Source organism: Pituophis catenifer, unplaced genomic scaffold (assembly GCF_029215685.1).
Source record: "Pituophis catenifer annectens isolate HBS135680 unplaced genomic scaffold, rPitCat1.0.hap2 SCAF_16, whole genome shotgun sequence".
NCBI classification, from domain to species: Eukaryota; Metazoa; Chordata; class Lepidosauria; order Squamata; family Colubridae; genus Pituophis; species Pituophis catenifer.
Window position 1 is genome coordinate 3,745,611 of NW_027256896.1, and position 23,969 is coordinate 3,769,579.

A 23,969-nucleotide genomic window follows, 5' to 3' on the forward strand; every position below is an offset into this window, starting at 1 on the left:
CCATCAGTTGATTGTCCTCCCTGTCAGGAAATTTCTCCTTATTTCCAGGTTGAATCTCTCCTCGGTCAGTTTTCATCCATTATTCCTTGTCTGGCCTTCGGGTGCTTTGGAAAATAGCTTGACCTCCTTCCTCTCTGTGGCAGCCCCTCAAATATTGGAAGACTGCTATCCTGTCTCCCCTGGTCCTTCTCTTCACTAGACTAGCCATACCCAATTCCTGCAACCGTTCATCATATGTTTTAGCCTCCAGTCCCCTAATCATCCTGGTTTCTCTTCTCTGCACTCTTTCTAGAGTCTCAACATGTTTTTTATAGTGTGGGGATCAAAACTGGATGCAGTACTCTAGGTGTGGTCTCACTAAGACTTTATAGAGTCCTGCTAGGGGATTCAAGTGATTCCAAGGCAAGCCTGCTCTGAGATCTGGGCCACGCGGGCCTGTCATTGTTTGTCATCTTTCTGTGGCACACCTGCCCTTTTCTCTTGCCAAGCAATCATACCTGGCAATAGATCACAGCAGCCTTCTTCCGAGACCCACTGATAACCAGAGGTGAGGCGGAGGAGAGGAATGCTTTTATACCAAGCCTTCTCATTCTCCACCTTCAAACAAGTGTATTTTTGCACATCACAGTTCCAGCTTAAGACTGGGCACCATTCCCTCAGCCCACAGCCCTCACTGTTAGGTGAGCTCTGCAATCCTTCTAGTTTGCCAGTGAATTGAGTATGTCTAGTCTAACAAAGAGGAGTAGGGGTGACATTGGGAGCTTTGGGTTTGTAACTGTGGATCAGCTGGGTCCTTTTATGGGTGCAAATCTCTCTGGGCCACGAAGTTCCTTTGCTGATAAGACACCAGTGCAACCCTTTGTTTTACAGACTTCTTTCTCTAATTTCCCTGCTTCAGACAAACCTATTTGGCCTCTGGAATTGCTTCTTGGTTCCTTTGGGGACTAGGTGGAGTACAACTGGGGTTCATGACTATTGAATGTGCCTTTTTACTCAGTGACTCTATGCCGGTGGGGTTTGTTTTTTTTTGAAGGGGCCTAGGATGTAAATTGGATGCTAGCATGTATTGGGTTTCAGATGGAATTCATTTGGAATTGGCTGATGGAGGGGGAGATAGGAAGATCGCATTATGGGTGGGGGTCTCTTGCAAGGAGTGCTCCAAGTCCACTAAAATACAGGTCTCCTCCAGATGCCCCTTTGGATAATCTGGACTTGATTCTTTTTCTCTGGAGGCCCTTGTCTCCAAGGCAGGAGAAAGGTGTACCAGATATTCTGTTTGTTTTTTTCATGCGGTTTTGGAATCTTTTTTTCTGTCCTGCTGCAACAACTGAACTTGTTGGACTCATCAGAGCCTGTGACTCGGCATTTAGCCAAACTCTATTTTTACTGTATGGATTCAAAATACCCGCATGGAGTTTGTAATTCTTGTGGAGGAAGAGAAAATTCCTAACTTCATCTGCAACTTCCATCTCCCACACTTCTCTTATTCGTGCTGTTAATTATTGCAAGCTTTTGTTATCGCCTCCCAAGAACGCTCCTTTGGAGTACGGCACGTCAACAGTTGTTAGAAGGCGCTAAGGGAAACAAGAGGTTGAACATGCTGACCCCACCACAATTCACAATTGAGAAGCACCACAATTCTGGATGCAATTCAACGAACTACGGACTTGACTCAAACCCTGCCTCCTTTGGGGGATGGGTTACATTGAAAACTACAGTATTACAGGAGACGGATTGGCCGAGATAATTTAAAACAAGCCAAGTTGAGGCCTTGATAATTCTCACCATCATCTTTCGCCCATTCTACACCTCGTTCATCACCATTTTTCTGAAGGCCAACAGAAAGATGGGCCGGTATCTGGGGAGGGACCGGGGGCGGGGGGAGCGGTTTTGTAAGATAGGCACCATAAGAGAGAAGACCAAGCCTCTACCAGGTGACCATTACACAAAGGGGAGCTGGAACATGCCCACCCTGGCCAGATCTAGAAGGATGGGCAGAAACGGTTGTGGAAAAGTGATCTCAAAATTCCCTTGACCCCATCCCTTTAAAACAGAGGTCTTCAAACTTGGCAGCTTTAAGACTTGTGAACTTCAACTCCCAGAATTCTCCAGCCAGCTACACTACGCTGGCTGGAGAATTCTGGGAGTTGAATCCACAAGTCTTAAAGCTGCTAAGTTTGAAGACTTCTGCTTTAAACGGAAGACTGTTAAATTGTAAAGATGACCACCTGAATTTTGAACTGCACATGGACCACACACAGTGGGGGCTGCCTGGGCAAAGAATCATGTCTTTAGGGTCTTATGAAAGGCCAGCGGTACCAGGGCACCCTAACTTCTGGAAGGAGAATGTTCCATATGGTTCACATGGAGTGCATTGCTGTGTGATGTAACCAAAAATGGAAGTGATAAAATTCTCATCTTTGTAACCCCAGCCCTGTTCCAGGTTTGGCCTCATGATCTCTCCTTACCCAACCTATCAATAAATCAATTTATACATCAATTTAGGGGTGTCTTGGGGTCTCATTTAAAATACTCTTAAGGGGAAAAGTTTTCCTTTAGTGTAAAATGAAAAGATCAGACACACAAAAAGGAAGCAAGAGTTATGTTTAATATGACTCAACGTCTGGATTGAAGATAGGTAACAGTTTTACGGTGCCCGCTTGAGAATTTGACAGTGCAATGCGAATTTGTTAAGAAAAGATGCAAGGAAAGCAGATGGCTGGTTCCACTTTGTGGCCAGCTTGTTTGAGCAATTGCTCTGACCATCTAAGCATTTAATGTAGATTTGACAAGGCCCTGAATCTCTCTGGAACGGTCTCAGAACAAGTCCTCCCAAGAGATCTGTTTTGTTTTTTTTATTTGGTTCACATACTTTACATAATCAAAAGAAGAAAACAATCTTTTAGACTTTCAAATGAAAAGCTGATAAACTTAAAAGAAAAAAAGAGAAAAATTATTTGAAGACATAATAATCTATCTTTCAGCACTTCAAAAGAGGTGGAGAGATTAACATAAATTTATAATCACAGAATGCCTTGCTATAGATAATGCAATTATTGCTGTATGAAAAAGTGAGAAATTTCAAGCACCTTCAATATTGAAAATGCTGCCCACGCAAGATAACTGAAGCAAAAAAAGAAGTATCTTTCCTTTCTTCCCAATTTTAAGGTGACAATCTGGCAACTGATTCTGCAAGAAGAAAACTACCTGAGCACCTGAAAAGTGCAATCATGTTTACTGCAGACTGACAAGGCAAAAATGGTTCATATGCTTGTTTTCAGCAAGTGCCAAGACAGATCTGCAAAAGATTTTTCTTTTTTCCTACCATCAACCCAGAAGATTTCAACAGGAAGCACTAAATATGTTAATATAGTTGCTTCATCAACACTGACTTCAAAATGGCTTTAGGAAAAAAAAACCTGCATCTATTTATGATACTGAAGAACAAAATGCTAGTAAATTCACTGTTGCCATGAAGAATTCCTACTATCACAGACTGACAAATGAACTCAGCATTCTATCCTGACAGTTAATCAAGTAATTCAAATATAATTCACTCTGATGATCTGAATAATGGACTTTTGTTACATGCTTCTTGACCAATAAAACCAATTTGTAACATGTTTTTAAAATAGGTACCGCAATCAGAAATTCTAGAGAATTTCTAGAGAAACATGTGAAGCGTGATGGTGTAATTCTTGTTTTGCATATACAGCAGTGCAAATGCTACTGGGCAGGAGCAAAAACATTACGAATGGATACACAATGATTTCCATTCCCCTGAAATAGCTGAACCAGAACCCAAGTAACCATAAAAACCAACTTTAACATCATGTCTCAGATACCAGAGCAGCTGCCCTTAAAACTGCTCAATTCCCTGAATTTCCAAAGATTGCATTACAAAACACCACAGTGCAAGGTTTAAACAGAAGCCTGCTCAGTCCTTCAGCTCGGCTGAGTAGGCCTCCACCCTGATACCTGAACACCAGCCACACAGAGCTTGATGTATCTGAAAGCTGAAAGACACACACACACACACACACACACACATTTCCCTCTTTCTCTCAAAGTGCATTTTTAAACAGGAATTTGTAAACAGAGAATTCAATTTGAATGTTGCGCACGAAAATCATCTTACTTTTGCAAGCAGCAATTGTCTGCACCGCAGTAACTGAGAAAATACTACCAGCCTGAAGAGACTGCAGGTGGCTTGGGGTGAAGAAAGACCTCTGCAGACCTGGAACGTCTCCCTTCCTTAATTGGTGAGAGCAGGGAGGAGGTCCGCTATGCTATCGATGTAGTAATCGGGGACCAGGCTTCTGCGCTCAGGACAGTCGCTGTTGAGGTGGCCCTTAACCTCATCCAGTGTCGTGACCCCAGTGAGAGTGAGGAGGGTGGTCAGGCCACAGGTGTTGCCCATGAGGATGTCTGTGTCCAGGCGGTCACCAACCATGATTGTGCGCTCAGGGTTAATCTTAAACTCGCTGGCCACACATTCAAACATGAAACGGCTGGGCTTGCCCACAATGAAGGCTTCCCGCTCCGCAGCTGTCTCCACTGCCTTGACGAGGCAGCCCGTCCCTAAAGGAGGAAAGACAAAAAATATATATGAAGAACTGGTGCAAACCTGAGCGGGCCATACAACTTGGTCTTTAGTTTGCTAATGGGGGAAAAAAACCCTGTATGGCTGAAGTTGGGGATGTCCTGCCCCTTTGGGCCTGAAGTTGAAACAACTTTTGTTTGCATTGCTTTCACTCAAGCTTTTGTTTCGCCGGATTTCATGGCCACCATGCAATCCCAGAAAATATGCCTCTTTTATTGGAGGCAGCATAGAAGTGGTGTGCTTGCACCTATGCCTGTTCTACAGCTTTTTCAACTTCAGATCCAAAGTCAGCACATCTCCAGATCCAGGGAATGAGGGCAACACCAGAAGGAAATGCATATATAAGGTGTGACCCAATTATTATTCCGAACATCAGCTGAGCAATGAAAAAGCCATGATGCAGCAGACAAATAGGCTTCAGGACCACAGAATTTAAGTTTCTGTGGACAGACAGAACCCCATTTCTGTTATGTGATGAGTATTATCCCAGGGAAAAAAGAACACGTATACACAAAATGGGAAATTAATTTTGTTTTTGAACCTGAAATAAACATATTGCATTTGGCAGGTCCTGGTTGGACTGTTATCTAGTTGAACCAAGGTCATTTTATTTATTCTGGGTTTCTGCTAAAACAAAATCTAACTAATTTATGTAGATGAAGGCCTCTCTCTCTTCCCCTGTTCTGAGTGTCCTATATGTCACCCAGCACCTTTCATTCCCTATGTGTCCTTAGTTATTTCCAATGTTTCAAGCACAGAGGACTTAATATTCTCATGTGCACATCACTCTCTCAATCTTCCTAGCCATGCATGGAATGTTTTATATACCAACACAAATGGTGGAAGTGGGACAGGATAGCTTGTTAAATGTCCTATCAATTAGACCAAAAGTAGTTCTAAATGGTGTTTACTTATATTTGAACGTCATGGATACTGGATGGAAAAGCAGGATACAAACCAATTAAATAATAATAAGTGATTATTACTCTACACATGGCTTTAATCCAGGATCTGAGAATGGGGCTTTACTGCTTTGGGGGAGAGGGGGGGGGCTGTATGCAGCTTCCAGTAGCACAATTCCGAGAAAGACACTCTATTCCCAATATAATTAGTACAAGGTTGTTTAGGGATTGTTATGCCTTTCCCTCTCAGGATTAAACTGTAAGAGGTTTAGCGTCCAAGTCACCAGCTCAACCTAAGATTTTACAAGTAGGAAGGCAAGAGATGTGACCTCGCAGAGCCTCAGAGAGTTAGCTGAGCCAAAGAGACTTCTGGGAGAGTCCCAGGTACAGCAGTCCTCGACTTACAACAGTTCACTTAGTGACCGTTCGAAGTTACAACGGGCACTGAAAAAAGTGATTTATGACCATCTTTCACACTTCTGACCACTGCAGCATCCCCATGGTCACCTGATCTAATTTCAGCTGCTTGGCAATGGAGAAGCAAGAATCACTTAACAACCCCCGGGGTTATTAATTTACCAACTGCAATGATTGCATTTAACAACTGTGGCAAGGAAAATCGTAAAACGGGGCAAAACTCACTTCACCAGCGTCTCGCTTAGCAACATAAACGGTGGTCCTTAAATCGAGGACCACCTGCACGAGCTGCTCAGAACTACCCCGCCCAGTCTTTCCTGCACCCGCTTCCCCAAAACCCCCTTTTCCTGGCTACAGCGGGATGGCAAAGGTGGGCCGCCCGGCGGAGGGTGCGGGTCGGGGTCCGTACCGGGCACGGCGCTGCCGCCCTCCAGCGGGAGCCGGTTGTCTCGGTTGGTGCCCACCAGCAGGCAGCCATGCCCGTCGCCGTCGCCCCGCAGCAGGTAGCGCAGCGCCAGGCAGAGCTTGCCGTAGGCGAAGTGCTCGTCGTAGCCAACTAGGACGGCGCGCACGGAAGGGTCCAGCGGGGCGCGCGCGCCGAAGTGGGCGGAGCCGGGCTCGGGGGCGGGGCCGACGCCCAGGTGGGCCACGCCCAGCGCCTCCAGCTCCGCGCTCAGCGCAGGCCCGCCCAGCACGTAAGCGGCGCCGCCCGGCGGGAGCGCGCGGCTGAGGTGGCGCGCGGCGCAGTAGGCGGAGCCGAAGACCTGGCCGGGCTCCGCGGGCGGGAAGCCCAGGCGCCTCAGCTTCTCGGTGTAGGCCTGGCGCGTCCGCGAGGAGTTGTTGGTCACGTAGCAGAGCCGCTTCGCGCCGCCCGATTCCAGCCGGTGCAGCGTCTCGGCCGCGCCGGGCAACGCCGCCTCGCCCCGCCACAGCACGCCGTCGCAGTCGAAGAGCACCGCCTCCGTCTGGGAGAGCAGCTGCCGGGCCAGCGCCGCGTCCAGCCGCCGGCACTCTTTCGCCGCCATCGCGTGAGGGCGGATGAGAGGACGGGCGCCGCGCCTCAGCGCCTCACGAGCTCCGCCCGCACCGATTGGCTGGGAAGGATGTGCCGCCCCGCCTCCAGGACGGCCCCGCCCCTTGCTCGTCCGCGCGCCAGGGCTTCAGCGAAGCCTCCGGAAACCGGACACTCCGCCGCTGATTGGCTGCCCCGGGGAGTAGGGCGCGTCGGTTGGCCGAGCGCAGAAGGAACCGTCCCGCCCTCACCAGCCCGTTGGCTGTAACGCCGCGCAGGCCCCGCCCCCGCAGGTGAGCCGCCCGCAGCCGTCCTCGTCTTCCCGTTGGCTGAGCGCCTGGCCGGCCGACGAGGCTGCGACGAGGCTCGCGCGAGCCCGCCTCCCCGCGGCGCCGGCCCGTTGTTATGACGACACGGCCGTAAAGCCGCCATCTTGGTGGTTGCGGCGCCTTGCGACATGGAAGCCGCGATGGCAACGGGCGCTGGGCCGGCGGGGCTTACGGCAGCTGGGCCACGGGGACGCGAGGGCGCTGCTGAGGCGGCGGCGGCGGTGACGGGCGGCCTCCCTCAATCTCCCGCCGCCGCCGCCTTCCTCAGCCTCCCGACGCCTTTCGAGGAAGAAGGTACTGCCGCCCAGAGGAAGGCGGGGGAGGGGCCGCTCCGTTTCAGGGCCTTCCGGGAGAAGCGGCGCCTCGTCTTCGCCGCGGGGACAGGCCTGCCCTCTGAGGGGCCAAAGGCGACGCGGCTGCGGCTCCCGCCCACGCCACGAGACCGGATCGAAGCCCAGCTCTCTCCGTCTCTATACGGAACCTTCTGGGGGGGGGAGGGAGGGAGAGGGAATGTCGAGCTGGGAGAGTTTCTCGGCGCTCTCTGCGGGGACCTACCTCGCAAGGGTGTTGTGGGGATGGAAGGAGGGAGCGCAGGCAGACGGGCCCCTCCGTGGGAATAGGGGACCGTGGCTCTTCTCTGGGGTGGGGGAGAGGCTTCCAGGGCAGGTAGGGAGGGATCTTCTGCTGAGAGCTTCCCTGCCTTTGAGCGTGGCCCCCCACCCGGGTGCAGGTGCCAGGAAGGGACCTTGGAGCAGTGGTGAAAGCCAAATTTTTTTACTACCGGTTCTGTGGGCGTGGCTTGGTGGGCTTGGCTTGGTGGGCATGGCAGGATACTGCACAATCCCCATTCCCTCCCCACTCCTGGGGGAAGGATACTGCAAAATACCCATTCCCTCCCAATTCCAGGGGGAAGGATATTGCAAAATCTCCATTCTCACTGCACTCCTGGGACCAGCCAGAGGTGGTGTTTGCCAGTTCTCTGAACTACTCAAAGTTTCCACTACCAGTTCTCCAGAACCTGTCAGAACCTGCTGGATTTCATCCCTGCCTTGGAGGTCATCTAGTCCAACCCCCTGCTCGGGCAGGAGAGCTGTACTGGTTCTGATAGGTGGCTGTCCAGGCGGAGGAGTGGCAGGGTGCTCTTCCAATGCTTTCTGGGGCTGTATAGTGGTGGCTGGCAAAGGAGCCTTTCTCCGGCATCCCTTTGTGGAGACGGAATCCCAGCCTGGCCGTAGCTGTGCCTGTGCCAGGTTTTCTGATTGTTCAGGCAGGATCTTGATCTGGTCTTAAAAAGGATGCTCTTTAAGAGGTATTAACTCCCATGGTTTGCTTTGGAATGAGTGACAATTGTTTAAACGGCTGCTACTGTTTTATTATCCCAAGCCTGTAAATACTACTGTTGGAATGAATACAGTTGTTGCTGTGATTGGTTATTTGGGAATCTCCTTTTCACGCTGTCCTAAAAGTGTGACGGGGTCCTTAATTTTCTTGCCTTCTAGATGAAGATGACAGGCACAAATGTGGTCGTTGCCAATCCGAGTTCACTTCTTTGGAAGAATTTGTGCAGCACAAGTTGCAGAAGCTTTGCCAGAGACCTCAGGATGCAACCGCAGCAGCAGCAACCCCGGCAAGTTTCTCAAGGCAGCATCTACGCTCTGCTTGCCAGACATGTGATCTTGCTGGGAACCAGGCTGGGGAGGTTGCAAGCTGGATAAATAGTAGCTTTTGTAGGCTCAGATGGGTAATATTTGCAAAATGCATCACCTCATCCTTAGGAGAAATATTAGCATAAGACATTATGGGAGATGCTGTTTTTACCACTTCCAACCTTGTAAATTTTATTTAAAAAATATTTTGGAACATCCCTACCACAAGAGGTATTTTCATATTAAAGCTCCATTTGTTCCATCAGGTGATTTCGTCAGTTGAAGCACCTATAACTGTAGCTCATATAGTTGTTGAAGCAGCTCCAATAACAGAAGAAATCGACAATGTACCTGAAATTGTAGGTAGGTCCACCAGCCACTTAAAGTTATTTTAGGCAATCAGTAAGCCTACTGCAAGAGTTTAAGGGGGAGGAGTATAACGGAGTAAGAGTGAGTGCTTTTCCTGCAGAAGATCCCAGATTCAGTTCCTGGCATCTCCAATATTAGGAAGAAATCCTCTTGAAATGGTGCTGCTGTCAATCAGTGCTGGCAGTAATGGATTAAAAGATAAATGGTATGGTGCCATGTACAGCAATTTGTGCGACTCAGTACTTTTCCATTATTTTGAATAAATGTAACCATCAAAAGTCAGGTCCTCTGAAGGTTAAATAAAAACATGCTCTTCGCATAAAGTGCAGAGAAAATGTCATGCTACAAATTATTAAGATAAATAATATCTTAAAGTTCTGTCTATATTGATCTACGTTTATCGGGAACCCAGGAGAGAGAAGAAAAAATGATTATTTTTTCCCTGAAGAAAAATAAAGATTTAAAGCTTTTTAATTCAGAAAAGGTGTGACAGAACATTCTTAGACCGGTTTGTGATTAAAGTGGAATGAATGGGTCGGAGTCATGCAGGTACTTTCCTCCTGCTAAAATTTGAGCATTGAAGTGCAAGTGGTTGCTGGAATAGAATAGACAAAATGCTTTTGAGAATACAGAATAATGTCTGATTGTTAGATGAGATGAAATGTATTGGTAGATTCACAGAAGGTTATTTGTCTATTCATAATATGTTTTGAAGTGATCCAGAGTAAATTCATACGATGTGATCCAGAGTAAATTCATATGCATGGAAGGGCTTTCTCTACTGACAGAACCTTTCCTGTTCTGCCAAGGCCTACAGAGGGATTTGCTTTAGTCTGAATTTAATGGCAGAAACCACTCCATCATGAGGGCCTGTCCAATATGGCCACCCAAAAAGTTCCAATAGCTGGTTATGGAACATGATCTTCTATAAAGAATCTAACTGGCTTTGGGCCTCTTCGCAGGTAGTGGGCAAATCAAGGAGGTTGTTGTAGGTGAAGATCACGTCTTTGAAAGCCCCAACAGCCACAGTGATGAAGACGGTGGACTTACTCAGAGTAATCCAGGAGGCCCAGGGGAAGGTGCTTCTCTGGAACTTATCAAAGTTAAACTGCTGGTTAATAAGGAAGGTCGTTACGTCTGCGAACTGTGCCACAAGACATTTAAGACGGTATGTTAAGGATTTTAGCAATGCTCATGGTACTATTAGATAAGTGATAAAGAAGATGATGCTATTGAGACACAACAATTCTTGCCTCTGGGTAAGAAAAGGCAGCAGCTTTATAGTTTGAAGCGTCATGTTCTTAAAACTAGCTCTATATCTGGCAGCACCACAAACACCACTTTGTATCCTTTGGTTCCAGGCCAGCATTCTCAAGGCTCACATGATCACTCACAGCAGCAGGAAGGACTACGAGTGCAAGTTATGCGGGGCATCGTTCAGGACCAAGGGCTCGCTGATCCGACACCATCGCCGTCACACAGGTGAAGAGTGGACTTGGTCAGCTGTATGTAGTGACTCAGTTATTAAGCAACTTTCAAAAGTAGGACTAAGAAGAGCACAGGGGAAGACATTGGGGTGAAATGGTATTTGAACAGCTAGGATGAGGGATTTGCATAAAAGGATTCCAGGATTAATTCCTGGTGCTTAAGCATTACCTTGTCCTCCATGCTCCTACTGTTGAAAAGCTATATATAGGCCTCACAGCCAATCTATCCTTTTCTGAAAGGTTGGCAGCAGAACCGTCACCTAGAGACAATGGAGCCACGTTCTTCTACAAAGTAATTTTCCTTTGGTTTCTCTAGATGAGCGTCCTTACAAGTGCAAGAAATGTGGGAAAAGCTTCCGGGAATCGGGAGCCTTGACGCGACATTTGAAATCCTTGACGCCATGCACTGAGAAAATCCGCTTCAATATGAATAAAGAAATAGTTGTCAGTAAAGAGGATGTAGCCTCAGGTCAGTGAAAAATCTCAGGGCCTCCCCTGCTCTTATCCATATGGCTTGCAGGGTGTGTCTGCCTTGCCTTTGGGGGGACAGAATAGATTTATGCAATAATAATTTACATGAATCATATATGCCAAAATTCAGTGGAATATCACTAAATGAGCAAACATTAATTCATAAAAGGAAAACTAACTGATTAGTATAATGCCTGATAGAAAAGGCATGTTATGGTATTCAGGATGAAAGGAGTTAGGGAATTACGACTTGGACATCTACACAGATGAAGTGAACCCTGGCTGTTGGTGGGAAGAGACAACTCGTTGGTAGGTCACAGATGAAATAGATCCACTTGGATTGAACGTGTATTCTGAAAACCCCATAAATCTTCTGGATCTTCTGAGTCATTGGTCTCTACACCAGAAATGGACTTGGAGGGTCTGTTTTCTGCCACTTTCCATAATGGGATCCTGAAAGAACCGGCTGTCCTAATCACTCCATTTATGGAAGCAGGCTTTAGGTTCAGGAAGCATGTTGCCAGGGCTTCAGGTGAAGAGATCCTTCTGGATTAGCGAGGCAATAAATAGCACCAAAAAAAAAAAAAAAGTGAAGGATTTTGATTGGTGCTGGTGACAGAACAGAAATAAGCCCTGGGTCATGCAGAGCACTCTGGAGGACAGCACACATTCAGCAGGGACGGATCTTTATACCACTCTCGTGACCAACGTACTGGGTTGTTTTTGTTAATGTTCTGTGTGAACCCAGAAAATTTGATTTCAGCATGTGCAAGTGTAGAACATGTATTAATTCAGTATCCAGTTATTCAAATTGATGCACAGGCAGGTCAAGGAATGAAGAGACACGGCCCAAAATTAACCCTCATCAGCCCAACTATAAACTAGTCTCCCATGCTTAGCCAGGCTTTGTGCAGGGTCCCGGCCTGTGGGGGGAATCTCTTGGGATTTACCTTGTCATAGTTCAGGTAGAGTCATACACTGTTGTCAGGATTCTGCCATGAACTTGTGATGAGGCCTTAGCAAGCATTAATCTCTGGCCCCTAAAGAACAGCACTGGCGTCCCATAAGGTTCATGTGAAAGCATCCTCTGAAGGCTCAGAGGTTGCCTTGTGTGCCTCTGTCAGGGCAGTAGCCCAAGTTAGCCAGAGGGAGCTGCTGAAGTGCTTGGCTTGGCTTCCCTTGAACCCAGCCCCTAGTGGCACTCTTAACTGTATGCTGCTTTTCTTGAAGGGGCCAGTAACTCCAGCAGTGAAGCCATCCCCTCGCTGGCAGCTCCGTCTGTGGAGACCTCCCCTGTAATCCACCTGGTGACAGATGCTAAAGGGAATGTCCTCCATGAAGTCCATGTCCAGATGCAGGAGCTCCCCGTCTCGGAAACCAAGGCATTAGGACAAGAGGTTAGTGCAATCTCTGCTGGGGGGACGGGGGGGGGGGGGAGGAGATGATCTTGTACCACCAGGAGAAGTGATGGAACCTACCCTGGTCAGTACCCCAGAAAGCCCATAATAACTCATTACTTGAGGTTCGTCTTGAGAAGGGTCTGCAGGGCATTTCAAACGTAAGCCAGCCAAACAAAACTCTCAGAACTCCAGATCTAAGTTAGGAAGGAGAACGACATTTCTAAGGGTTCCTGAAGGCAAAACATGAGAAATGTTGATCAGAAAGAACAGCTTTTGGCACCTTGTAGGATTCTAGGTTAAAGGAAAAAAGTTTTTTCTTTCTGCTAAGCTGTCAGCTGTCATCTCACACTTGTGCTTTGCTACCGTTCGGTGCCAATGGCTGCCATGAATTCTAGGGGGACTGAATGGGAAGGGGGAGGATTCGAGGGAAACAAAACATTCCCTGCATCTCCCCGAGATGCTGCTCCACAGTCAACCAGCTGGGAGCAATGCAGCTGCATGCCAACTCACACTTGGAGTGACGCTGCTAAAAACATCTTCTTTGAATTTGATTGGACATGGGATGGGGTGGGGGCAGCACCAGGAGGTATCTAAGGGAGGGAAAGTTAGACTTGGGGATTTGGGTGTGCAAATTTCAGTTCTGGCTTTGCATGACTGTATTTCACTTGACCTCTAGTAAATGATACCTTTCTCAGCCAATGGAGTTAAGGATGGTTCTTTCTTAGAGGTTGACGTTGGCAGTCATTGTTGCTGCACCCTTATTTCCTTTAGTCGTCCAATCTTGAGGAGCTGTCCCCTGACCAGGAGGACAATGAGAACTTACTACGAGAAGCCATGAGGAATTCTGGGATTGTGATCGAGCGAGTTTCCATAGAGGAGGGTGCTAAATCAGATGAAAATGGCATTGCTGGAGCTGCTGAGGATTTAAAGAACAAAGAGGTGGAAACACCTGAGAAATTGTGCGAAGAGCAATATGTGGAAATTGAGCACATAGAAGCTGTAAGTTCCTCCTTATTAATTTAAATGCCGCCTGCTTGGTTTGCTGCCAAAAGTGTCTTTCATAGTCTGTCCTGTGTTGTGGTACGGCTGCGTATGAGAACGGGACTCTTGGGCTTGCTTTAACTTTCTCTTACAATCTTCTCACAATGTTGATTCAAGACTTCTCTCGATCAAATGCGCAAGTAATTTATGCTGGGCTCCCTTTGTTTCATAGCCAGATCCTGAAGCGACCCATGAATGTAAGCGACACGCGTGCCCTTATTGCAGCGAAACCTTCAGGGAGCAGAGTAGTCTCGACCTCCATATCAGTGGACATCTAGGTAAAATGACCACCTTCTAGGCCTCCTCCTCCAGGGTCCTGCAGGCAAAGTCCTTCCTTGGGTTCCCTAAAGAAAGCACCTTTTTTTTGTAAAAGCTGATGTTGATGTTAAGACACTTTTAGGCCAGGGGTGTCAAACTCATTTTCATTGAGGGCCACATCAGGGTTATGTTTGATCTTGGAGGGGAGGGGCTGGCTAGGATGGGTGTGGCCAGCTTGACGTCACTCATGTTGGGGGCACCTGTGGTGGCCTGAGCACTCTGCCAACGAAAATGGGCTCGCAAGCTCCATTTTTGGCTGCGATGGCCTCCTGCAACCCTCTGCCAGCAAAAAAAAGAGCTCGGGAAGGCTGAGGGCCAGTCCTTCGCTGTTTCCAGGGCGGCCCTGTGGGCCAGATCTAAGCACCCCATAGGCCGCATCCAGCCCATGGGGGTTGAGTTTGACACCCCTGCTTTAGGCAGTACAGGCAATCCTCAATTTACAGCCATTCATTTAGTGACCGTACAGAGTTATAATGGCAGTGAAAAATGTGATTGGCCGGTTTTCGCACTTGTGAACATTGCAGTACCCCCATGGTCACATGATCAAAATTTGGATTGCTTGGCAACTGACTCATATTTATGGCGGTTGCAGTGTCACCGAGTCATGTGACCACCTCTTGCGACCTTGAGCAAAGTCAACGGGGAAGCCAGGTTCACTTGGCAATCATGTGACTAACTTAGCAACGGCAGTGATTCCGTTAACATCTGGGGCTAGACTCTCTTAACAAATGTCTCAGCGTCTGAAATTTGGGGCTCAGTTGTGGTTGTAAGTCGAGGACTACCGGTACCTGTATTACAGTTTCAGTACTAATGTTTCTGAGGCACGATGTAAAGTTTCACAGTTTTCCTAGACCTACCGAGGTTACAATGTAGTACAGGGATCTCCAACCTTGGCAACTTTTAAGACTTGTGGACTTCGACTCCCAGAATTCCTCAGCCAGCGAAGTTTCGCTGGCTGAGGAATTCTGGGAGTCGAAGTCCACAAGTCTTAAAGTTGCCAAGATTGGAGACCCCTAATCTAGTATGCCTGCCTGTCCAGGGCAGCATTCCTGATGGATGGTCCTGAGATTCCTCCAGGGAAGGGAGCCTGCGGACCAGCTCATATGGTAAACTTTCATGGTGTCCAACTGAGATCTACTTTCTTATAATTTAAACAGATCCTTTCTTATCCTGTCTTCTGAAACAGCTGAACAATTCAGCTCTGTTTCTACCTGTCAGCTCTTCAGATATTTGAAGACAGTAATGAGCCCCTGCAGTTTGTTTGCTCCAGGGTAACTATACACAGTGCTTCCGGTCATTCCCCCCCACTCCCCAAAACTTTTTTTCTTTTCAGCCTCTACCATCTTGCTTGCTGTCTTCTAGATATGCTCCAGTTTATTAATTTCCTTCCTAAAATGTGGAGCTTAAAACTGGGTGTACAGATAGTCCTTGACTTACGACCTGGGTGCTCAGTAACCAAAGTTACAACGTCCCCCAAATTCAAAGTTCCAACAGGAGGCAGGGAATTCTGCGGTCACGTGATCACATTTTGGATGGTTGGCAACTCATCTGCATTTACAGCCACTTGCAGCATCCCACAGTTATATGACCACAATTGATTTGCCGGAAACTGGCATTTACTCCCTGCAAATGGATTTGTTTAACAAACACTGCAAAAGTCATAAAATTGGGTTTGGTCACAGGGAGACTCGCTTAATGACTGGCATGACTTGTAATTACACACTCAATGATGGTTATAAGTCAAGGACTTCTTGTACTGTATTCTAAATGGGGTCTAACCAATGCAGAATAAAGAGGAATAATAAGTTCTTTTGATCATGACACTGTCTTTCTGTTGATTCAGCCAATCATATTCTTTCTTTGTGGTTATATCACTTTTATATTTAGCTTATGATCCACCAAGATCCCAGACCTTCCTCCTTTTTGGTGTCCTTGAAGCCCTTGAAGCTTCTTACCAAGTTTCGGGACTTTGCATTTATTCCCATTGAAATCCCTATTTCTGGCTTTTTCCCTTTGTGTGCTAAATTGTCCAGATGAGTTTTAAGATCCCTGCTTTAATAGCCAGATACCTGTCATCCAGATGAAGTTTTGGTAGCTTCTATTGGTGCAAAAAACCTACTTCTTGGAGCAGTTTTAAATCTAGTTGCTGCACAGCCAGGTACCGTGTTTATGTTTAAGCTAAATATGTAGCTGTCTGCTTGGGCTAAGCAGTGATTCATACCTGGGCAGCAATATTTGTGTAGTATCCTCTCAAGATTAATCCAGAGTTTAACATTAGGTGTGGAGGAGTTCCCTCTTCCTCTGCATCCTTTCCCAGGGCTATTGCTGTCACCTGCCTTAGAAGATGGAATGTTTCTTTCCTCACTTTAGCACTTAACCTACATGGCCCTTAATCTGCTATTTCCACATGTTTAGAGCAATCAGCCACCCTCAGATAACTGTTCCTTTGCCTTGTCCCAAAGGCATCTGGACTTTCTTTGTTTCCTTGACAATGTTTCACTTCTCATTTAAAAAGCTTCTTCAATTCTGACTGAATGGTGGAGAATGGAAGGATTTATATTCCTTGCAATCATCTGGTCATTAACATTCTTTCTGATGGCCTCAACTACTCTCAGAAACAGTCCTAATGACTAGATGACTGCAAGGAATATAAATCCTTCCATTCTCCATCACTCAGTCAGAACTGAAGATGAAAAGCGAAACATCTTCAAGGAAAAACAAAGTCCAGTTGCCTTTTGCAAAAGCACCTTTGGGACAACCATGACTGTCTGGATGACTGAGAATCTTCAGAGACATTCCTTTTTCTTGGTTTGTGAGGAATGTAAATAGTGCAGTCATGCTTGCTTGGCCAGGCCTTTGTGAGCAGGCCTGTAGAAACTCATCTTTAAAGTTGATAACCGTCCTGGAACTTACGTTTGTAACCATTTTATTTGTGTACTATCTCCTTTCATTCCCCCCCTTCCCCCCCAGACTACAAATCTTTTACATGTGATGAGTGTGGCAAAGAATTCACCAAAGGATACTTGCTGAAAAAGCATCAGGAAGTGCATGTGAACGAACGGCGGTTCCGTTGTGGGGAGTGTGGCAAGCTGTACAAGACAATTGCACATGTGAAGGGGCACAGGCGAGTGCATTCGGATGAGCGGCCGTATCCTTGCCCCAAATGTGGGAAGAGGTACAAGACCAAGGTAGGAGTTTAGTACCTTTGGGGATTCCTGCTTTCTAAGACTTTGTGGGTTTGGGCCTTAACTGTTGCTGTCAATCTTAGATGTTAGTCTGTCTTAGTATTGATAGCCCTGATCAATTGATTTCTACCCCGTTTCCCCCAAAATAAGCCATCCCCTGATAATAAGCCCAATTGGGCTTTTGAGCACATGGCAATAAGGCCAAGCGCTTATTTCAGGGTTCAAAAAAATATGAGACAGGGACTTATTTTCAGGAAAACACAGTATCAGAAAGCAGAAGTGGGAATCTCATGAAAATGGTGGCTTTTTTTGACACTACTCCTATAGTCTGATCAACCCCTCTCCCCACTCAATAAGAAAATTACGGCCATTTCATGATGCTTTGGGTTTTTTAGACATACTTATCTCTCTCTCTGTATCCATCCATCCACCCATCCATCCATAAAAACCCAAATGGTGCTCGGCGATACCTGTTCCAGCAAGATTATTTGCACTTGCTCCTGAAAGATAGGAAGTTTTTGTCCTAAAACTGAATTGCATTTTTACTTTGTAGGGGTTTGGGAGGGAGTATATCGGTTTTGAAAAATCAATTTTGGAAAACTATCTGTTCTGGAATTCAGGCTGACTCCCCCAGTCTTTCCTACAGAATGCACAGCAGGTTCATTTCCGAACGCATCTGGATGAAAAGCCATTCGTCTGCCAGTTCTGCAACCAAGGCTTTCGGGAAAAGGGTTCTTTGGTGCGCCACATCCGTCACCACACGGGCGAGAAGCCATTCAAATGTTACAAATGCGGCCGTGGGTTTGCAGAGCACGGCACCCTCAATCGGCACCTGAGGACCAAAGGTGAGATGGAGGATAGTTTGTCTCCAAGACAGGTGTGTGCTCTTACCTCTCTCCTGGCTTCCAGTAGAGAAGCTGGGTTCATTGCACTTCCGTTTGTCTCAGTCCCCCTGATCTCTTTCAAGTGCTACAGAGCTGCTGCTATGAAGCATTTGAAGCTTCGTTCGTCCCGGGGGAAGGTACGTAAAGAGGCTTTTAAGATGTGGAAAAATCTAGAGCCTTAACACTGTGTTAATGCACAATAAAATATTTAGAATGAGAAAAAAGTTAGTTTGCATATATAGCCGTGACTTATGGCACGCGTGCTGGAAGTGGCATGGAGAGCCATCTCTGGGCACACGAGCCATTGCCCGTTGCTTTTCCAGGTTCTGGCGTGCCAGTCAGCTGGTCTTCATGTGCACAGGAGTGCCGGAAAACGGAAGAGCAGCCGCCTGGTGCACATGCGCTCGCCGGGAAGATCTTCCAGCTTCTGGTGTGCGCATGCACACTGGCCAGCTGGTCTTCGCACGCGCACCAGAAACCAGAAGACCAGGTGGCCACTCAGTGCCGAAAAGGTTCGCCAACATTGATATATAGCAATGGCATAAATGATGTATGCCTTGGTACACATAGTCCTCGACTTATAAGCATCCATTTAATGGCCGTTTGAAGTTGCAAAAGCACTGAAAAAAGTTATCTATGTCACGTTAATGACTGCTGCAGCATCCCTATGGTCACGTGATCAAAATATGGGTACTTAACAATTGGCATATGTTTGTGCCAGTTGCACTGCCCCGGGGAGATGGGAATCACCGTTTCTAATCTTCCCAGCTGGCTTCCAACAAGTAAAGACAAAGGGAGAAGCCAGGCTCACTTAAGAACCGCATGATTCACTCCACTGCAGTGGTTGCTTAACAACTGTGGCAGAAAAGGTCGTAAAATGAGACACAACTCGCTTAAATGTCTTGCTTATTTTTGGAAATTTTGGATGCCGTTGTGATTATAAATCGAGGACTACCTCTATCGAATGACTTAAGGGTCCTGATAATAATAATAAACAACTTTATTACAGTCACAGATCAGCAATATACAAAATTATCACTGTTTACAATAGGGTTAAAAGATATTACTAATAATAAGTAATAACGTCCATAATAATAAAATACATGGTATCAAACAGTAGGGAGAGCGGGTAAGTATGTGTGTAAATATAGATTCTCTAAAAATTGTTAGAGATATCTGCAAGAAATTGGTATAGTAAACATCTTTAATTCTGTAATCGGATTTTCCTTGTGGTCGTTGCAGCTGCACAGAATTTTGCTACTGCTACAAAATTTGCTACAAAATTTGCTAATTTTGCTACTGATAGCCGGGTTTGAATCCCGAAGGAGATAGTCTACATAAAAATTGCCTGCCCTCCCTGATAATCTCTCTTAATAAGGGGAGAATATGAATTGACCTAAAAACTCTCTAGACAAACTCACAGTGCAATGAAACGTGTGTGATATCTTCAACTTCTTTACCACATGACTTAAGGGTCAAGTTCAGTGGTGAAATATGAACCGGTTTGCTACCGGTTCACTAGCCATGCACACGCCAAATGTGCACTGGGCATGTGCAGTGTGCACCAGATGCAAGCTGTGCGCGTGCAGTGTGCGCCAAAAGGAGGTTTGGGAAGGTAAGTAGAACAGTGCACGGAGGGGGGTGATCAGCTGTGGCGTGCATGGGAAGCTTTTTAAAAACTTTTTAAAAGCATTTTTTACTACCGGCTCAGGCGAATAGGTAGTAAAAAAATACTTTAAAAAAGTAAAGGCTCTGGCGATCGCATGGCACAGCTGTGATCGTCGGAGCCTCTTTTTTTTTTTTTTTTTTTACTTTTTTAAAAACATTTTTTACTACCTATTCGCCGGAGCCAAAAAAAATGCTAAAAAAGTGTAAAAAAAAAAAAAAAAGTTCCCACGATCGTACGTCGCTCAGCTAATACTCGGAAATTATTATTATTTTTTTTTTACTACCGGATCGGCGAACCAGTAGGAATTTGTACCACCTGTTCGGGCGAACCGGCCTAAACCTGTAGCATTTCACCCCTGGTCCAGTTATTTAGCTGTCTGTTTTCCTCCACCTTCCCCCAGGTGGCTGCCTACTTGCCTTGAAAGAAGCTGAAGAAGCAGTGGTGTCAGAGGAGGGCCAATCGGCTGACCATTTGGCCGCAACGGTAATTTCGGAAGACCCCCCAACAGTCCTGGTGGAGTTTTCCTCAGTGGTGGCAGATACACAGGAGTACATAATTGAGGTAAAAAGTCTCACCGGGGAAGGCAGAGCCCTTTGAAAGCAATTAATACCCCAGCACTGGAGGCTAATGTGGGCCAAGAACTATGGAGACCCATCATGCACACTCCTGGAGAGACCAGGAAATGTATAAGGGTTGTGGATTGTGGCTGCAGAGGAGCCCTGAGGTGTCTTTGGGTGGCTAAATTGTTGCTGTGCATTCTTTCTTAAAGACAGCTGCTGAAGACCTGGAAACCAGCGAAGCTGCCGAGATCATCGAAGGAACCAGGCACGAGGTGGGTTGCTCTAAGGAGGCTTTCTAACGATCGCAGTGATGACTTTTTTCAACGCTGCAAGGAGCGAATCCTTCCCCCAAGTGCTAAATCCCCAAGTAACGGGACCTGCGTAGGCAAGCACAGCTTGTAATGGATTTGGCCCTGCCAACTCCAGTGGGGTAATCTCTATCTTAGCCTCTTCATGCACCAGCTCACAGTGGGTCTAGGACAGTGATGGCTAACCTTTTTGACATCATGTGCCAGGAAGGGGGGGGTGCAGGGGAGGTTTGTGTGCGTGAGTGCCTGCACCCATAATTCTATGTGCCCCGTGCATACGCACGCAAACACCCCCCCCCCCCCGCTCCTGGCATGTGATGGCCCAGTAGGCCCGTTTTTCTTTCTCACCTGGCTCCAGATCCTCTTTATGCATCTGGGAATTGGAAAACAGGCTGTTTCAGGCCTCCGAAGGGGTAGGAAAGGCTGTTTTCGCCCTCCCCAGATGCATAGAGAGGATCTGGAGCCAGGTGAGAAAGAAAAACGGGCCTTCCGCACCCCCCACCCTGGCCCTCCGGAGACAGGAAACAGCCTGTTTCCCTACTTCTGGTGGGCCCAGAAGGCCCGAAAATGCACGCACCAGAGCTGAGCTGGCGTGCCAGGCGACATGGCTCTGTGTGCCACAGGTGGCACGCGTGCCATAGGTTCGCCATCATGGGTCTAGGACATCTGCCGCCAGCCACTTTCCTTCAGGGAAATTCCTTTCTGCCCCTAGTTTATTTCAGGAGCCGGCTGAAGCTGGATGGCCAGTAAATTTTAAAATTTAATAATAATACCTGGAGAGAAAGAGGCACATTAAAAGGCTGATCCCAGGATGTTTGCTTTTTTGTTAAGAATTCAAGTCTTAATAAACGTAATAATTTGGGATGAAAAATTAGAAGAGAATCGAGGGGGAAGGGAAAAGGTGAGCAGTTGTTCCTGAAGTGGCTAATATCATCACTCATCCCATCCCCCAGTCCTGGATCTCACACAACGCAGACACACAACGAAGTTTCAAGATTGAAATTTTTGATCCCAAAATTGGATATCCTTCCTTATTTGGCCTGGCTTTCAGAAATGGAATTGCATCTCATTCACTACATTTCAGATTTTGTGGAGTGTCTTGGAAAATGAACAACATTAGAGAATAGGAAATTATTTTTGCTCGGAAATCTCTGGTTTCTCCTTTAGTGTGAGGCAAACCTAATAAACCAGATTGTGAGTCTCTAGTTCAGAATTGACCTGACAGAAATAACAAAACCTTTGTTGATTAGCTACATTTCAGTTGAATATGCTGCTGGGACTGAGGTGGGGCCCCTTTTCTATTTTGGGGGTTGAACGCGAGGGGCTTTTGATTGAGCAGTACTGATACCCTGGGAACCAGAAATGTACTGCAAGGAATTCAGCCTTAGAGTCAAAGCTTGTGCATGGACCAGGTTTCCTCCACGGGGAGGATGTTAAACTGCACTAAGTAGCAAGATGCAACCCTGCTCCGAAGTGCTGAATTCTGATTCATTGGGATAAACGAAAACAAACATATCTTGCAGATAACTAACAATCTGAACTGGTCTCTCCACACGTCATCCTTAGTGAAGCATGCAAACCAGCATCTGCATTTCCTGCATCAGATGAGGAAAGGACATCTTTCTCCTTCTGTCCTGGCCCCTTTTTACAGAGGCACAATTGAAAGCATTTTAACATGCTGCATCACACTTTGGTTTGATGGCAGCAGTGGCTCAGATAGAAAGTCCATACAGAGAGCGGTGAGGACAGCGGAGATGATTATAGGAAGCTTGCTTCCCATTATTCAGGATACTGCTTATAAGCACTGTGCGTAGAGCTCAAAGCATTGTTAATCACCCCACACACCCACTTTAGGGTCTGTTTCTGTTGCTCCCCTCTGGGAGGAGGTTTCGAAGTATTTCTAGTAGGACTACCAGATTCTGGAACAGCTTTGTTCCCTATGGCATCCGTCTGGTACACACGCAAGATTTTTTTTTCTCACCATGTACAGGCATACATCCGGACTAAATTGTTGTTTCTATGGGTCATATAATATATGTGGATATATGCATAATTTTGTATTTATTTATTCTGTCATGTTCATGTAGTGTATATTGGAGATGGAGACCCTTTGAGAGCTATATGCAACGAAATTTCAATTTAATGCATGCCAATTAATGTACATTCAAAGTGACAAAGTTATTCTAAATTCTTCTTTCCCCTGTGCAGGTGGACAGTCATATAATGAAGGTGGTTCAGCAGATCGTAAACCAAGCCAATTCTGGCCATCAGATAATTGTCCAGAATGTCACGGTGGCAGACGATTCAACCATGACGGCAGAGGGCGTGGATCCCGACACGATTGCCATAGCAACTCCAGAGAGCCTGACGGAGCAGGTCGCCATGACCCTGGCTTCAGCAATTGGGGAAGGGGCTGTGCTGACCACGGAGGGCGGTGGGGAGGTGGAGGAAGCCACCGTGACCATGGTGGCATCCGAAGACATTGAAATAATGGAGCACACGGGGGAGTTTGTGATCGCAGCCCAAGAGGAAGACGATGACCTAGAAGTCCAGACTGTGATTGTGTAGGGCACTGGGAGAGGGGAGGGGGGGCTTTTCAGAATGGCAGCCTGGCTGCACCCAGGCCCCAGATAACGTGAAGTTGCCCTAAGAGCCGGTTCGGGTGCTGCTTCTCATGGCATGTTAACTGAGCTCTTGGCTATCTGTTCTGGTCAGGGACCTGACCCTTCTGGACATGGCAGCCTGTTGAAGCCAGGCAGTTGTCGAGTAAAGCACTTTAGAGGGAAAAAAAAGTATTGTGTGCAGGGATTCTTAATGATGTGGCAATGAGAGGTTCCAGGTGTGGGAGGAAACGTGGCTTGCTTTTCATAGGAAATGTGGGTTTTATCACTTTAGAAAACCAGTGGCTTTAATTTGCATTGCCAGAATACTCAGAAAAGCCCACACTGGACTTTTTTGCAACCATGTAGCTTTTAATTATCTATTGTCTGATTTAACTTGTAAATATTTTTTTAAACAAATGATTTTTTTACATTACTGTATTATTATGTAATTAAAGGAGATTGCTGAAGGCTTCAAATGTATTGGTGGTTATTTCTCTCCCAGGAATGTCTGTTGGCGTAAGTCAGCAAGAATTGTGCAAGAGGGCAGCTTAGAGGCCTCAAACAGAAATTTAGCCCTCATCATTTAAGGATGGGAGGAACCCAACCATATGCAGGGATCTCCAAACTTGGCGACTTTAAGACATGCTGGCTGAGGAATTCTGGAAGTTGAAGTCCACAAGTCTTAAAGTTGCTAAATTTGGAGACCCGTCTTAGAAGTTTCAAATACCCACATAATGCAGTTCAGAGCTTTGCATAGTTCCAGAT

At 46.6% G+C, this 23,969-nt stretch overlaps 2 protein-coding genes across 2 annotated transcripts; one reads left to right on the plus strand and one right to left on the minus strand.

Moving 5' to 3' along the window:
- Window positions 1–4,145: 4,145 nt before the first annotated feature.
- On the minus strand, window positions 4,146–6,957 carry PGP (phosphoglycolate phosphatase). The gene is made up of 2 exons (XM_070954816.1): window positions 6,332–6,957; window positions 4,146–4,581 (listed from the first exon to the last, which is right to left on the minus strand). Exons 1-2 carry the CDS (start codon window positions 6,945–6,947, stop codon window positions 4,256–4,258), a joined length of 942 nt encoding a protein of 313 aa, XP_070810917.1. The 5' UTR covers window positions 6,948–6,957; the 3' UTR covers window positions 4,146–4,255.
- Window positions 6,958–7,391: 434 nt separating this feature from the next.
- Window positions 7,392–23,680, plus strand: E4F1 (E4F transcription factor 1). Its single transcript, XM_070954966.1, has 14 exons — window positions 7,392–7,557; window positions 8,763–8,890; window positions 9,176–9,272; window positions 10,241–10,446; window positions 10,640–10,760; window positions 11,082–11,234; window positions 12,467–12,633; window positions 13,408–13,635; window positions 13,850–13,955; window positions 16,966–17,183; window positions 17,827–18,025; window positions 20,134–20,294; window positions 20,503–20,565; window positions 22,810–23,680. The coding sequence occupies exons 1-14, from the start codon at window positions 7,392–7,394 to the stop codon at window positions 23,167–23,169; spliced, it is 2,373 nt and encodes a 790-aa protein (XP_070811067.1). The 3' UTR covers window positions 23,170–23,680.
- Window positions 23,681–23,969: the final 289 nt, after the last annotated feature.